The sequence below is a fragment of the Pneumocystis jirovecii genome (genome assembly GCF_001477535.1).
Source record: "Pneumocystis jirovecii RU7 chromosome Unknown supercont1.7, whole genome shotgun sequence".
Classification (NCBI taxonomy): Eukaryota; Fungi; Ascomycota; class Pneumocystomycetes; order Pneumocystales; family Pneumocystaceae; genus Pneumocystis; species Pneumocystis jirovecii.
Window position 1 is genome coordinate 1 of NW_017264781.1, and position 16,955 is coordinate 16,955.

Here is a 16,955-nt window from a genome sequence, read left to right on the forward strand (position 1 = left end):
GTAATGCACTTTCAATTGATGCTGAAGAGATCATACTCTACTCTTTCCTGCCCTATCCTCATTCATCTAGTAAATATACATGCTGCTCTTATATCCCATTCCCACTTTACATCTAAATCATGAATGAAATCATCATTGCTAATAACACCCCCCTCATCACACTCCACCCACTCATCCTCAACCCTTCACTCGGTTTCACCTCTCCTGCATCATCTTCCTCTCCTGTCGTACACTTCGTAGGCTTACACCGCCTCGTCGAGGTGAGTGTTATTCTTGACGTAACTGTGGACGTAGTCGTAGAGGTGCTGGTGTGTGTCGACGTCTTTGTGACCCATGTGTCTGTCGTTTGCAGAGACTGGCACTCTGTTGCCTTTGCGTCTTTAATGGTAGTTGTGGTGGTGGTTGTGGTTGTAGTTGTTATGTTTTTAGTTACTATTTCGTGTGGTCTCACTTTTAGTGGCTCTAATGTTGAACATATTCCCTGTATCTTTTTACATGGATCCTCACAGTCACACTCTTTTTTGAAACCACAATTCTTCAGTGAATGATTACATATTTCTTTCAATTCTAGATAGAGATCAAATGCTCTTGCTACCAAATCAAATGCTGCTAATTCTTTTTCTGTTACATGCACTTTTGCATTTCTTCTTACAAGTTTAAATCCTGTTGTGCCTTTTCCTTCCTTAGGTGTATCAGATGAGTCTTTATTTACTGACTTATTATTATTATTATCAGGTCCTTTCGCTCTCGATAAAATAAGGTTTGCATCTTCCATGGCTTTTTCTGCTTCTTCTTTAATTTTTTTATACTTTTCTTCTTTCTTTTCTAAGACCTCTTTTACTTCTTCAAGCTCGTCCTTCAATTTTGAGCATTTTTCTTTTATACGTTTTATTAGCTTTTCACAGAGTTCTTCTCTAACTTTAATGTCACTCTTGGTGTTTTCTTTGCTTTTGCACAAAGTTTCCAACCCATTCTCTGCCTTTTTCAATTGTGTACAGTATATATTAAGTGTATTGTTACATTCTCCTACGTTTGATAAACTACCTTTCAATTCTTCTGCAACTTTGTTTTCTAAAGCTTCTTTTTTAAGGAATGACTCACATTTTTCATTGAGTTGTTTGCATTGCCCATCTTTCCCTCCATTTTCCTTAAGATCATCACAGTTCGGGACAAACTTTTGACAATATGGTGCCCATAATCCACATACTTCTTCCTCTTTATTCTCTATTTTGTCTACAATTTTCATAGTCTCCATATATCCTTTCAATATATTACATTTAGATTCAACATTTCTAATGATCTTTTTGCAAACAAGCTCCAAGTCAGAACATGCCGGAAAAAATTTACTATTTTCTCTTCTAAACCATTTTTCACATCGTTTCTTAGCTTCTTCTTTACAGCTATTTTCATCTTTTAGATATCCTTTATTTTCTTTTAGCAACTCCTCTTCTAACTGCTCTATGCTCTCCAGTCGATTGCAATGCTGTTTTAACGTATAACATGACCATTTAATTTCTTTTGAATCTTTTCCTAAGACCTCACATTTTTCTTCTAATTCTTTACAATCCTTTTCCGTTGGAAAATCTCGTTTCTCGTTCAAATGTTCTTGCAAAGCAAGTGCTCTCATTCGCAAATCTGTTGACACTTTAAGAGCTGTTTTTATTGGGTCCATACATAGTACAAATAACTGATCACTTTCTCTTTTCTTTTTTTCACAGACTTTTACCAAGTCTTTTCGAAGATTCTTAAGCCATGTTTCATTCAAACCTTGCAATTTTCCTCGCAATTTGTTTTGTAATGCTTCATTTGCTACTGCTTCAAGCCCTTTTTTATAACACGCTGCTTTTAGGTTATCACATTCTTTGTCAAGAGGACCTTGACCCTTAAAATAAAAACAGTCTGATAATAATCTTGTACAATCTCTTTCTGTAAGGAATGTTTTTAATTCATACCAGCCAATAATATTGTTTGGAGTACTCGTTAAGAGATGTTTTTTTATCTTTTTAGAAACTATTTGAGCGCTCTCTGATAATTCTTTTTCTAATTCCTTACAGATTTTGGTTCCATTTTCATTTGCCTTATCCCCATCACAAAGGCCTTTTAAAGTTTTATAATCTTTAAAACTCTTACAATTCTTTTTGAATACATCCTCGCATTTATCTTTACTGTTGCCAGAGTGTGTCGAATCTTGAATTAACAGTGCTAGCAGAGCAGTCTCGTCTCTTGCTGGTGGTTTTCCAATATGAATTCCCTTCATTGCTGCCTTTTCATAGAGATTTTTTAGATCTATTTTTTCAGTCAATGTGGTTTCAGGTTTTATAGGATCAAAATCAAGGTTAGGTGCTATGTAGGTGACATTTTTAGCTTTACAGTTCTTTATGAGCTTTTCGCAATCTGGTTTAGTTGATTTTTTACAATTCTCTCCATAAAAATGACATCGTTCAAGTAATGATGGACATTTTTCTTTCAATTTGGACTTTAATCCATCAATTTCTGTTTTTAAAGACTGACAGTTATTTTTTTCTTCTTTCTCTATCTTTTTGCATGTCTCATCCTGGTAAAGACAAAGCTTCAACAACTCATCGCTTTCTTCTCTCAACTCTATGCATGCTTTTTTAAGCTTTTCTTTGCACACATTCGTTTGAAAATTTCCATTAAGCACTCTTGAAAGAGCCTTTTCTGCTACTTTATTACGTTCCTTTTGATAACATAAATTTCTTAGCTTGTTACAATCTTCTGCAAGTGTAAGGCATGCTCCTTCTAAAAACACACATTTTTTCTCATTTGCACAATCACTGTCTTCTAATTTTGAGATACCTTTTTTGACTGCATCACTAAGAGGTGTTTTAAACGTGTCACATTCATTTTGAAGTTTACTTTTTAGATTTTGACACTTCTCTTGTGATTTTTTATTATCACATAAGTCTTTTAATTTCCCATGTATTTCTTCTGCATTTAGGTTTGCATCATTTAATTCATCACAGTGTTTTTTTAATCTTTCTTTGCATGCTTGTTGACTATTATAATCCTTTCCTACAATTAAAGCAAAAAGACGCACTTCTTCCTCATCTTGCGTTCCCTGTGGAGATGCAGCCCTCCGCTTAACCGCCCGCGCCACCGCCCGCACAAAGTCATGCTTGACAGAGATAGGTTTGCGTTATGCTGTGTGGTTTGAGTTTGAGTTTTTGTTAATGTGTTTTAATTGCACGTGAGATACTAGGGACTTGTTTTCATACTAAAATTAAGTATTGAATTCTTTGTTAATTTCAACATTCTTAAATTCTAAGGTGAATCTTGTGATAAAGTATAATGTGTTATATTTTTTGTGTCCAGTATCTTTATGTAATATTTAAATTTGTGTGGGGTAAATCCAGGGTAAATGTGGGGTAATCGTAAATCTTAACAAGTGAAAGGTATAGTATAAAAGGGTATAAACAAGAAATAAAGGCAATTAAAAAAATATAAGATAATTATCTAGGAAATTTTTATAATATTCTTCGGTTATATTATCACAAATATTAGAAAAATCAAAAAATTTTCGATAGAGTATGCATTGAATATGATAGTTGTAGTGGCTTTTTTTCAAATAAAATTCTTCATTCGATATACATGTGTTAATATTATTTAATAGATTTTCTAGTTCTATTAGAGCTAACTATAATTTCATTTTTAAGATTATCGTATTTTTCGTTTTCCTTGATTCAATATTTTTATGTAAATATTTTTATGTATAAAAAATATCGTTATTTTAGATTTTTTTATTCCAATTTTATTTTTTGTCTAAAACTATTTTACATATCTTTATTTTTTACTTATTTTTTGTATTTAGTTTTATCAAGTCAAAATCTAAATTTAAAATTATATAGTTCTTGTATTTTTTTATGCTTTTCTCTGTTTTTAGAATTTAAATTACAAAAATATTTTTCAATGATAATTATTTTTTAAAAAATATTGATGTTTTCAAATATTTCATTAGTTTTAGTTTTTGATTTTAAGATTTTTTTTTAGTTATTTATACATGTTTTTTGCATATTTTTTACACTAACAAATTTTATACAATTTGACTAGTTTTAAGAAATTCATTTTCAATTTAAATTTACGGCTTATAGTTTTATTTCTAAATTTGTGTATTCTTAAATTACTTTGTCTTAGAAATTTAGATATTTATTAAGCTTTTTAATTTTTTATATACTTTGAATTTTATATTAAATTCATGATATTTTTCAATTTCTTATTCTTATATTGATATTATCTTTTTAAGAGTGTTAAAGATATTCTGCTTTATTATACAAAATAGTTTTTTAGTATAGGAAAATGTTTATCTTTAAAATCTAAATTTTGATTGTCGAAAAGTTAGGTTAATTTACAAAAAGGATGCTTTTTAAAAGAGATAATAGTTTTAAAGAATAAATAAATAAATATATCCAATGTATTCAGTCGTATTTATATGTCCCATAGCTCTACCAGAGATGGATTGTAAAATGAAAAAATAGTCTTTTAAATTATGATTAACCATTAAATATTAATGCCCAAAATTATGATTCATTAGTTAGCCTGATACCCATAAAATAATAATTTCTATATTTTCCAAAAATATTTAAATAAATCTCATAAATAATCATTAGTTTTACATAATTATCGTCAAAAATGCTTCACATGAATATTAATAAATATGCATTGTTTTAATCTTAAATAATTATCCACAGTCCTAATATTATTCCCATAGTTGCCCAAATTAATTCTACTATCTGTAGTCTTTGTATTCTGATTCCATATCCTTTTCCTCGCCCACCACCAGGTGATATTGTTGGTCTAGGTCTTAAACGTGTAGATGTTGATGTACGTGCAGTTGATGTATGTGAAGATGTACGTGAAGATGTGTCTGTATCCAATGTAGTTGGTGGAGCTGCAGTTGATGAATCTGCAGTCGGTAAACTTGTAGTTAAGCTTGTAGTTGAATTTGTCGGTTTTGGTTTTGGCTTTGGTCTTGATGGATCTGGTTCTGATGGTTTTGGTGGCTCTGGTGGTGGCGGTAGTGGTTTTGGTGGCGATGGCGGCTGTGGTTGTGGCTTTGGTGGTGGAGGTTGTGGTTCTGGTGGCGATGGTGGTGGCGGTTGTGGTTTTGGTGGTTTTGGTGGTTTTGGTGGTTTTGGTGGTGGTTCTGGTGGTTCTGGTGGCTGTGGTTGTGGATGTGGTTGCGGCAGTGGTGGCGGCGGCGGTTGTGGTGGTTGTGGTGGTACTGGTGGTGGTGGCTGTGGTAACTTGCATTTAATAGCAAGCTTAGTGCATATATAAGAAACTCTACTGTTAACCCCAGTACAAGAAGACCCTATAGATGAACATAAAGATTCTAGTTTTTTACACTCCGTGCTAGAATGAGGTTTAGTATGATAATATAGAGATACTTTTAATGCGAGTGTATCACACATTTTTTCTAAATATGATATTAAAGCTTCACATTGAATAGAGCCGTCACATAGTTGCCTTTCCTTTTCGATTGCTGAATTTTTACATTTTTTCATTTTTTCTTCACATTCAGAAACATTAGATATTCCCCCAAGTACCTTAGCTAATGCATTAAAATTCTCACTTGCCTTTGATATACTACTACATATTATAGTAATATTACTACAGAGATCACGCAAATAAGGACAACCCCCTATATATAAAACACAATAATATTTGAAATGAAAACAACGATTATATGTAATATAAGATACTCCATTAAGAAGTGTTTTATAAGCATTCACATACTGTAATAATTTTTTGCAATCATCCTCAACACTTCTAAGTATTTCTTTACATATCTTTGATGCATTAGTACACCCATAAGTATAATGTGAGCTGTTTTTTAAACAATAGTCTGTAAGATAACCAAAACAAACAGTTTGACTTTGTAAAAAAACAGTATCATTTTTTAGTATTTTTAGTTTCAGATTTTCAAGTTCATCTTTATTTCTGCAATATGCTGTGAGGTTTTGACATAAACTTATAGTCTTTCCTGAGCATAATTTCAAACTATTGCATTCTTCTTTTTGCTTTCCACAAGAAGTGAGTGTAAAATTATTGTTTATATTTTTTAGAGTATTACGCAATTTATCGCACTTCTCCTGAACGAAGGATGCTAATTTTGTACACGTTTCTTGTAGATGCAGACATCTATATAATACATGATAATTGCTATACATAACTTCTTTACATACTACAGAAAGACGCTTTGTGCAATTCTTAGTTAGGTTAAAACTTGAAGACCAACGATCTCTTGAACTTATTTTTTCATTTAATTTCCTTATTAAAATCATATCAGCTTCCATTTCCAAATCTGCTTGATAACAGGCAAGTCGTATTGTTTTACATAAATCACTTTGGACCCAGACATCAAAATATTCGTTAAAAAAATAACATAATGGTAAATATTCTATACACTTTTCTTTTGAAAAAGATTTTTGTGAAATCGACAAATTATTATCACTGAATTCTTTTGAATAAGATCCAAAATGCTGCTTAGTTTTATCATATATGCTTCGACAAATATCATTTTTATTATTAGTTTTACTGCATATTTCTTTAAAAACATCTAAATATTCCGCTAAAGGACATTTTTCATTTAATTCTTTTTTACATTTAGAGATTTGTGTAGAAACATCTTGAATTAAAATGCTAGCAATTACTTCATTCGGAAGTGATGGCATTTTATCAACATAAATACCTAATTGACTTAACCTTTTATGGCTGTATTGAATTGTATCTTCATCAATATCGATAAACGGGCTTTCAAGAAGATTAAGATTATAATTACTGTCAAAATTGGAAAAAAAACCATTTTCTGCACAATTTGTTTGAAACAAACGGCACATATGATAAATATTTCGACAATTCAAAACGTTATAATAGCATTTTTTTAGCCAAACTATGCAGTTTTCTCGTGTTATTTCTTTATGTTTTGATAAAAACTGAATTTGAAAATTTTGACAGTTTGTTTTAGTTTCTGAAATAAATTTTTCACAAACATTGGAACCACTAATACACAAACTAAATAACTCTGGGCTTTGATGACTAAATAATAGACACTTTTCTTTGAATTTTTGTAAACAAGTGCTACTATGTGTCCCTTTTAAAAATCTATGCATAATTCCTTCCGCTACTTCCATACGGGCCTTATTATAACAATTTTCTTTTAGTTTATTGCAATTTGCAGAAAGATCTCCTGAACCATATTGTTCTAAGAAAAAACATTCAGTTTGCAGCCTGCTACAGTGATGATAATTTGTTTCTTTATTCAAATCATCTTTAGTTTTTTTTATCGCATTAGATATTTGAGTATTTAAAGAAGTACATACTAATTGAGGCTCATTACAAATATGATGAATATCACTATTCAGCATTTCTATATCATCATTGCAGACTTCTTTTAGTTTTGCTGTGCAATTGTTATTAAAATCGCTGAAAGTTAAAAAAGTAGCAAGGTAATATAAATATTCTTTACTATTTTTTAGTTCTTTAAGTTCTAAATTATGCAACCTTTTGTTTAATTGATGATGATATTCTTCATTAGTAACTTCATATGAAAGTAATGGATCCTCATCATGTAGAGGAGAAAATGTTTGAACAAGATCTAATAATTGGAATTAAATCAAAAAAAAAAAAAAGAATACCTAAAATTTCGTTATTATTTGAAAAAACCCTTTTTATGATGATAAAAATTAAAAAAATGCATGTTTTGGTAAATAACAGCATATGAAGGAAGGGGGAATATAAATCCCCCTTCGAATTAGTGATTTAAAATAGACAGAAAGGCTGAAACATTATAAAAAATGATTCGCAGAAATGATTCGCATAAATGATTCGCAGAAATATTAAAATAATCGATGTTTAATAATTAGATAATATTTTTATAGCGTAATAATTTAGTATAGTATAATTTAGTTATTTTTGGATTATTTATTAGATTAAATTTATTTTAAAACGCTAATTTCTAAATTATTTATAGTTTAAAAATATAATCATAAAATTCATAATAATTTGTTTTATTGAAGATATGATGATTAATAAAAATATTTTGTTTTTTTAATTATATTTTCTTTCGTTTTGAATTATCTCTCTTATACATTGAGAACTTATTTCTATACTTTAATTCTAAGAATTTGTAAGGTAGACTAAGTGCAGATTACTAAAATTTGAGATTTTTCTCCGATCTCTGTGATTTTCCGATTACTCATTTTAGTATTTTTATATTAAACTTATTGGGTTAAAACTGTATTTATAGTTTTAGCTTTTTCCTAAATTTGTACATTTAATTTTACGCTTTTCCGAATTTATACTTTTATTTATTTGGATTCGTTTGTTTTTGAAATTTAAATTATTTTTATTAGTTTTTACTAATTTTAAATTTTGGCTTATTTTTTAGATATTTAGATTATAGTAAGTTTTTTTGTATTGTTTATTCTATTTTATACAAAAGTATTATTAATGATTAAAATTTTTTATTAAATCACTTCTTTATGTAATACTTCTAATAAAGGTCAATATTTTATGTATAGTTCACTATTAAGAATATATTAATGAATTATTCAACTTCAAATTTGAACTTTTTATATTAGCACTAATTTTAAAATTAATGATGATAATTCTATCACTAAGCGTTTCAAAATGTTTTATTAGAGCTGTAAAAACTATTGATAGTATATTTTATGATTAAAAACAAGTTATGATTTTTTTTGAAAATATAAGTTTTTAGAAGAGAATATTTTGAAAAATATAACACAAAATCTATTTTTAAATTTAGATGAATTAATATAGTTAAAGTTTATATTTATTGATGAAATTAATATAGTACAGAATCTAATTCTAAATTTTAAATTGGTTTATATGTAAAATGTTTATATTTCTAAATAAGCAATAAAATTCTTTATTTAGTTGTTTAGAGGAATATTTGTTAAGAATTTTTGAGTTTTATTTGAATATTTTTTCTGGTTTATCTAAAAATACTATTTATAATTTTTTAAGTTTTAAAATATTTTTAAATTAATATTTACTTTAATGATACGTATATTCTTTTATGTAGATATTAGAATGTTATTGATGTAAATAGCATTATACTAATATTTATCGATATTTTAAGTGATCTAGATATTAACGCTAGAGGTTATATATATGTTGATGTTAGAACTTGCATATGCTTTGAAGTTCTCATTGTACTTATTTGTTTATATTTTTTGCTTGTTATCATTGTCTTTTTACTATGCATTCTGTTGTTTTTGTTGTTGACGTTATTGTTAACATAGATGTTACAATTAATGACATTATTTTTAAATAAGATTGTATTTTAGATAACTTTGCACTCTTGTATAAATTTTTACTTTCTTTAGAAATATTTTTCAATAATAACTTAATGTAAACTTAATATTATGCAGATAATTTTTTTTGGATTTCTTTTTAAAGTTTTTGCTTATTTTTTGTTTTGGTATAATTTAAATTATAAAAATGTTTCTTAAATAATGAATATTTCTTTTGAAATTTATCGGTACATTGAAATAGTTTAATTTTCGATTTTAAGATTTTTATCCTTTAATATTTATTCAAATTCTTTGTATATTTTTAATAAACTTTAGCATGTTTTAATTTGAATTTTTTTCTTAATTTTTATTTTACATTTTTTTCTTTTAAAACTTTTACCTCTTCCAAAAAGAACTTTATATCGCTCATATTTTTTACAATGTTTAGTTAATTTTTTATAATTTTTATGATAATAATCTTTTAAAAAATTAATTAAAAAATTAATGTTTTTAGTTATTTTTTAGATATACTGTATAAAGGATTTGATATTTCTTATTGCTTTACCTTTGAATTGACAAATTCCTAAGTTTTTGTTTTAGAAATTTATATATTTTAATTTTTTATACACTTTCATTATATTTTACATTATTGAATCTATGATATTTTCCAAACTTTTCTCTTCTGATATTATATTTGCAAAGTCGTTGAATATATCTTTTTTGATTTAAAGTATTTTTTACACAAAAAGTTATCTTTAAAATTTGGATTTTGATTATTTTTAAAAAAATGATTCCAAAAAAATATTATTATATCTTTTAAAAAAAATTAATTATTTTTGATAATAGTCAAATGTATTTAATATATTTAGTTATATTTATATTTTTTATATCGTAATTGAAAAAAGATAATTCATTTTTTAAACTTATAACCATGGAATATTAACGTTTTAAAAATTGCAATTTATTAGTCATTCCAATGTTTACAATTCAATAATTTTCTGACTTATTTTCCAAAAATATCAAAATAATTCTCTCATTTTCATGAATGATCATTAGTTTTACATAACTTGCTAAAAATGTTTTATAAAAATATCAATAAATAAATATTCTGATCTTAAATAATTATCCATAATCCCAATATTATTCCCATAACTGACAAAATTAATTTCATTATTTGTAATTCTTATGTTTTGATTCTATAGGTTTTTCTATGATTATCAGGTGATACTGTTGATCTAGGCCTTAAATATGTAGATATTAATGAATTTGTGAATAACGAGTATGCAATTGATGTGCGTGTAATTGATATGTGTATAGTTGAATTCATAGTTGATAAATTTACAATTGATGAATTTACAGTCGGTAAACTTGGTGAACTCGTAGCTGATTCAGTTGTAGCTAAAGGTACTGATATTGGTGGAAGTAATTTGTTACATTTAGTATTAAACTTATAATACAATAATAATTTTATCGTTTAATTCCTTGGCAAAAGCCTGTAAATGAGCATAAAGATGATAATATTTGACATTCTATATTAGAATTAAAATTAGCAAATAAGAATTTAAAGATTTTTAATGCAATATGATTGCATATGTTTTTTAAATGTTATATTGTATACAAATTGTAATAATACGTACAAAGAAGTAATATAACTATTTTTTGTTCTATAGTAGAATTTTTACATGTTTCAGTTATTTTTTTTTTTTTACATTTATTATCGTTAAACGTTCCTTTGCCAAGTATTTTGATTAAAATATTAATTCTTTTATCATGAGCTGATGCATTAGTATATATTTCTTTGATTGCAGAATACAATTTATTTAAATAACTAGGACAAGTCCCTATAAATATTCTGCATTGATGGATAAAATAAAAATAAATTCTATAACTAATATACATTAAAAGATGATAGATATATCTATAATATTATATATGGTGGAACAGTTGACGACACTTGTTTTGCAGCATAAATTATCATGTGTATACACACCTTTTATCAATAGATGCATAACTTAAATTATTTTTTAAACAGTATACACCAATATAGTTGAAACAAATAACATTTAACAATAAAATAGTGTTGCTTTCTTTAAGTATATCTATTTCGAAATTTACTAAATTATTTATATCACAAGGCACCTTGCAAAAAGCAGATAATTCTAAAGTAAAACTGGAATATGATGTTAATCCAGTACATATTTCTTTGATCTTTATGTATGTATTATAATCAGGATTTCCTGCTTCTTTTCTTAAAAGAACCTTCTTCTTTATAAACTCTTTATTAACAGCATTTACTAAATTTTTACATGTTTTTTTTGGACAAAGATATTTATATAGTGCATGATAATTATAATACATAAAACCGCTGCATTTTTTCAAAAGAGCTTTACAAATATCACAATTTAAGCAATAATCGATATGTTTATCCATAAAATAATATACTAAAAGATATTCTAAACAGTGTGTTTCTGAGAGGATAATTTTGACCCCACCAAAAACTATTATAATATTTGAACTTTTCTCATAACGAATTGTAATATGTTTGAGTTTTCCTATATATTTCTTCATAGAGTATATCTACCATTTATACTTGCAAATATTTAGGATGTGCTTTAAATATTTTATAAAAGAACATTTTTGACTTTATCTTGTAATGATTTTCCTGTGAACCAGGTCATCCACTGTATAAAAGCTACAAATTTTATATCTGGAAGAATTCTTATTTGAGCAACAGAAATGCCTAAAGTATGTAGTCTTTTATAAGCATATTGAAGGCCATTTTCATTTATATAAATAAATGGTTTTTTATAAAAATTATAATTATAGTTCGGAGAATTATAAAAAAAGCCATCCGCAGATTTTATTCAAAATGCGCAATAAATAAAATGAATATTTGGACAATTTGGAATGCTATAACATTTTTAACCAAATTTCACAATTTTTTTCTGATACTATGTTTTGCTTTAATAAAAATAGATTTAAAAGATTCTGACATTCTTTAGATTTTAAAATAAACTCTTGATAAACATGAGCATCATTAGTATATAAACCGAATAACTTATGATTTTTCAAAGTAAAGGATTTACACTCTTTTTGGAGTTTTTAGACAAATATTTAGGTCATTTAAGTCCTTTGTTAAAAGATCATAAAGGATTATTTTCGCTGTTTTTAGGCGGATCTTTTTATGACAATGTTCTCTTAGTTCGGAATAGTCTATCAAGACTTATTGGATTATGAAATTCAAAGGACAATTATTTGGAATATTTATAATATGTATAATAGTAATTTTGGAAAATTCTAATTATATTTAATAAAATTCAGAATTGTATATAATATAAAAATTTGAAAAATCTAAATTATATTTAAATAATTCTTTTTTAAAAAATAAATGAATATTAATAAATTTATTACGGTTTTATCCCAAATCAAAAAACACATTATATATTTCCTCCTCTAGTAATTTATTTGTTTTTGTATTATGCTAATTTTTATAGCACATGTGCTTTAAATTTCTATATGCTATTATTATTTTTTAGACAATGTACTTTAAAAACATTTATTAATTTTATATTGTTTTTTATAAGTAACATTGTTAATCACTTCTAGATATAAAGAATTAATGAAATTATATTATCATTATTACAAAAGTCCTTTTTATAAAGCACTTTAAATTTTTATACTTTTCTAAGTAATTTATCATTATTTTGTACATATTTTTCTTATCGTTCTCACATAAAATTTTTTAGAACCTTTTTTAGACTTTTTAGAAAATCACACCTTTTTAATTTATCTTTACATTTCTCTTTATTTTTAAAAATTATATTAGAATCTTAAGAAAAAATTAATATTTTTCTCTAAATTTTTTAATAAAAATTCTATGAGATATTACTCTTTTCATAAAGTCTTTCAAGATTTATTTTTTTTCTATATTATAAACTTCTGCATTATATGATAAAAAGAATAATTATGAAGTATACACGCAACTTTCTGGTCTTTGTATTTTCTAATTTTAGCAGATTTTTTTCCTATTTCTTTAATATGGTTTGACTAGTAAAAATAAAATTATTCAAATAGTAAATAATATGTTATATTATTAAAGCTTTCTGATAGTTTTGTTTATTTTTTTAAGATTTTAACAATTATTTTTAACTACTTTTACAAATTTTTTATTAGTCTTTTTAATTGAAACATAATTTAATCAATTCATTATTTTCTTTAATCAAAAATAAATTGAAGATTTTTCTTAAATATTTTTCAAAGAATTTATTTTTCTAAATCATTTTATTTTTTTATAAAATCCATTTCTTGGAGTATTGAATGAAATAGTAATTTTGCTTCAAGGTACTACTTTTAAAAATAGACATTACTGTTTAATACATGTCACATCTATTATACATTATTAAACTATTTAATAGATTTTTAAGTATCAATTTATGTTTGGTATTTTTTTTATTTTTTTAATATTTTACACTTTGTTTCTTTTATACCATGGTAAATCTTTTTTAATTTTGAATTTAAATTATTTAATTCCAAGTATGCTTTATTTAAATCTTTGTAATATTTTCGTAAATCTTTTTTGTACTTTGATTTATTTAAATAATTCTTAAAATAAAAATCAAAAGATAGTTTCTACTAATATTATTTTTTCATTCTTTTATTTTTAATACTTGTTTTTTAACATCATTTTTAACTTTAAATTTTGTGTATCACTTAATTCTTTTTCCAATTTTTTTCGCCAGTTAATGATTTTATTTTTCTTAAATATACTAATTACCTTTACATCTAAATCATTTAAATTGTCTATATTATCCAATTCTTAATATAATGGTATGAATAATAATTAACGTCTATTATAAATTGTTTTTTATAAATAAAGAATAAAATTTAACTTTATTACAATTTTATTAAAATGCATATTTTTTTAATTATGCATATTTAACAACTAAGAATTTTTATATCTTATTTTTTCAATAACCCTTTTCTTATAGCACGTTTTAAGAATTAAACTACGTTAAACCAAAAAAATACTTTGAAATTAATATTTATTGAAAAAATATGAATTATACTAAAATGTAAAATATAAAGATTTTTATGAATTAAATGAAAACAAAAAAATATTATTAATAAATTTTTTAACATAAAAAATAGATAACATTCTTTAAAAAAATAATAAACAATTGATATATGAATAAATAAATAATACTTAATCTTTAATATTATTATCTATTTTAATATTGTTAATACATGCATATTTTGGTAAATTAATCTAAATTTTTATAAAAGGAAGTTTTTAAAAAGCTATTTAATTCTAAATTATTTAATTTTATTCAATATGATATTTTATAATTCATATATCTTAGTATAGAATCATATTAGTTTATATATTAGTAATTTTGTTTTTTTATGTATTTAAATATTATATTAGAAAAAAATATCTGGATTAAAATTAGACCTATATATAAAAATTAATCTTAAAACTCATTTTAATAAAAAATTAAATTTATACTATATATCTTGAGAAAATATATTATGTATTTTATTTACATAATTTACAATTTGATCTATATTACAATATGATGTTAATATATTAGCATGTACTATACTTATTGTTTTTATCTTTATAAAATGTGTAAATATGATAAATTTTTAACATTTATTCTATTTTAGACATATAATAAAATAATGAAAAGATGTATATAAAGTAGATAAACACTATCTTTAGTAACATATGAATGATTAAATTCTCATTTCTAATATTTAATTATATTTTTTTTCTTTTTGGTTTTTTTAATAATATTTAAAAATTCAAACATCATATTTTTTAATACTTTATTTTTTAAAAAAAACTCACTATTCTTTACAAGTAATTGTGCTTAATTTTTTTCTGTTATTTTTCACGTTTACATATTTATTTTGAATTACATTTTTATAATTTTTTCTTAAGCTCAATTTCTTTTAAATATATATATATATATATTTTTGCTTTTTAAGTTTTAGTCTTAATTTTAAGTATTTTTAATGTTATTAAATTCTAATTTTTTAGAAAATTATCATTTTTTGAATATTTAAAAATCAAATGTTTCTTATAAAACAATAATTATTTTATTATTTCTTTGTTTTTATTCCTCTTGTTTTTTTTTTTTTATTTAGAATGATATTAATGTTATTCTAGGTTATAAAATTGATTAGTTATTGTTATTTTTATATAAAAGTTTATGAACTTTTTATAGATTTTTTATTATATTATATATTATAATTAGTGTCATTAACACAATTGTTAAATTTGCAATTTATTACTGTTAGTAAAATCGTAATTATTATAATATAAATAATATAATTAACATTATTTAATAGATAGACAGTTTTAGAATTTTATACAACTATATATATTTCCTGTTTGTAAATTTTGTATTATAAATAATCTTATTTAAAAATATAAATTAAAAAAATCCCATATTATTTCCATATTCTACTTGCAATATTTATGCAATTCAATAAAAGATAATTACTTCAGTTCATTTTATGTAGATTGCTATGTTTTTTAGTAAAGACAAATTATAATATTTTGAAATAATGTTTTATTTTTTTTAGTTTTATTGATAATTATACTATTTTTATAGTATATTAGTTTAGAAATTAAAAAATAAGCTATTTTTATTACTCTTTTGTTACTTTTAAAGTATTTTAAAGGCTTGTTTTTTCTTTTCTAATTTTTCTATAATATCTTAATAATATTCTACAATTTATTTAAAAAACTTAATAATTCAAAACTAAGACTAGTGTTACTTTTAATAAAAAAATCATCAAATAATGTTTCAAGTACTGAATATTATTCTTGTGTAATAAATACATTGTTAAAATTTGTATCTATTTAATTTGAATATCTAGACCTTTTAATATTTAAATTAATTTATCGAAGATTTTCGTTTTAGAAAATAAATGCTTTTTTTTAACTTTTCAGAATTTATATTTTAACTATTTTACACTAGTTTTCTATATTAAGAGTTATTTTATAAATGGCGTTGTATGTAATATATATATATATTATTGTTATTTTTTTTAGATAGTTTATAACATTTTTTATTTAAACGCATAACATAATTTTTATAAAGATTAAACTATTTCATGATCTTTGAAAAAAATACATTTTAATTTACTACTGTTTACAGGATTAATAATTTTTAATATATTGTGTAATTTTAAAAGCTTATTATACTTTTTAAATTTTTTATATTTTGGTTTTGAGAATTCTTTGAAAAATTGTGTATATTGTCCAAGATACCTTGTAAAAATTATTTAAACTATTTATTTGGATATCATTTTTGAATAAACCGTTTTTTTTTGGTAAATGCATAGAATAAAATAATTGTATTTATTTTTTAATTTTTAGCGTTCGTTTATCAATTCTCAACATTTTTTGAGCATTTAATAAAATCGAATTCTAAAACGGCTATAGTTTATTTAATAATTTATTGTTTAATATATCAAATTCATTAATGCAGCATGTTTTAGATTTTCAAATACTTTTTCAGGATTTTTTCGAGAAGTTTTTTTTAGGTAAAATTAATTTTATTTTAAATGAATTGTCATTTGTCTTTTTGATAATTCTGAAAAATTACTAATGTTTTTTATCATAATTTTCTTTTAATCAAAAAAATGTTTTTAATAAAGTATTTTTTT

At 24.0% G+C, this 16,955-nt stretch overlaps 3 protein-coding genes across 3 annotated transcripts; all 3 read right to left on the reverse strand.

Annotated features, from left to right (window-relative positions):
• Positions 1–112: 112 nt before the first annotated feature.
• T551_01663 (uncharacterized protein) lies at positions 113–3,124 on the reverse strand (the record flags this gene model as incomplete). Its single annotated transcript, XM_018373926.1, has 1 exon — positions 113–3,124. A coding segment is annotated over one exon (3,012 nt), but the record flags the coding sequence as incomplete, so codon positions are not given.
• Positions 3,125–4,580: 1,456 nt separating this feature from the next.
• On the reverse strand, positions 4,581–7,737 carry T551_01664 (uncharacterized protein; the record flags this gene model as incomplete). Its single annotated transcript, XM_018373927.1, has 2 exons — positions 4,581–7,615; positions 7,656–7,737. The coding sequence occupies 2 exons, from the start codon at positions 7,735–7,737 to the stop codon at positions 4,689–4,691; spliced, it is 3,009 nt and encodes a 1,002-aa protein (XP_018229672.1). The 3' UTR covers positions 4,581–4,688.
• Positions 7,738–10,458: 2,721 nt separating this feature from the next.
• T551_01665 (uncharacterized protein) lies at positions 10,459–11,843 on the reverse strand (the record flags this gene model as incomplete). Its single annotated transcript, XM_018373928.1, has 3 exons — positions 10,459–10,722; positions 10,929–11,127; positions 11,266–11,843. 3 exons carry the CDS (start codon positions 11,841–11,843, stop codon positions 10,459–10,461), a joined length of 1,041 nt encoding a protein of 346 aa, XP_018229673.1.
• Between the last annotated feature and the right edge of the window lie 5,112 nt (positions 11,844–16,955).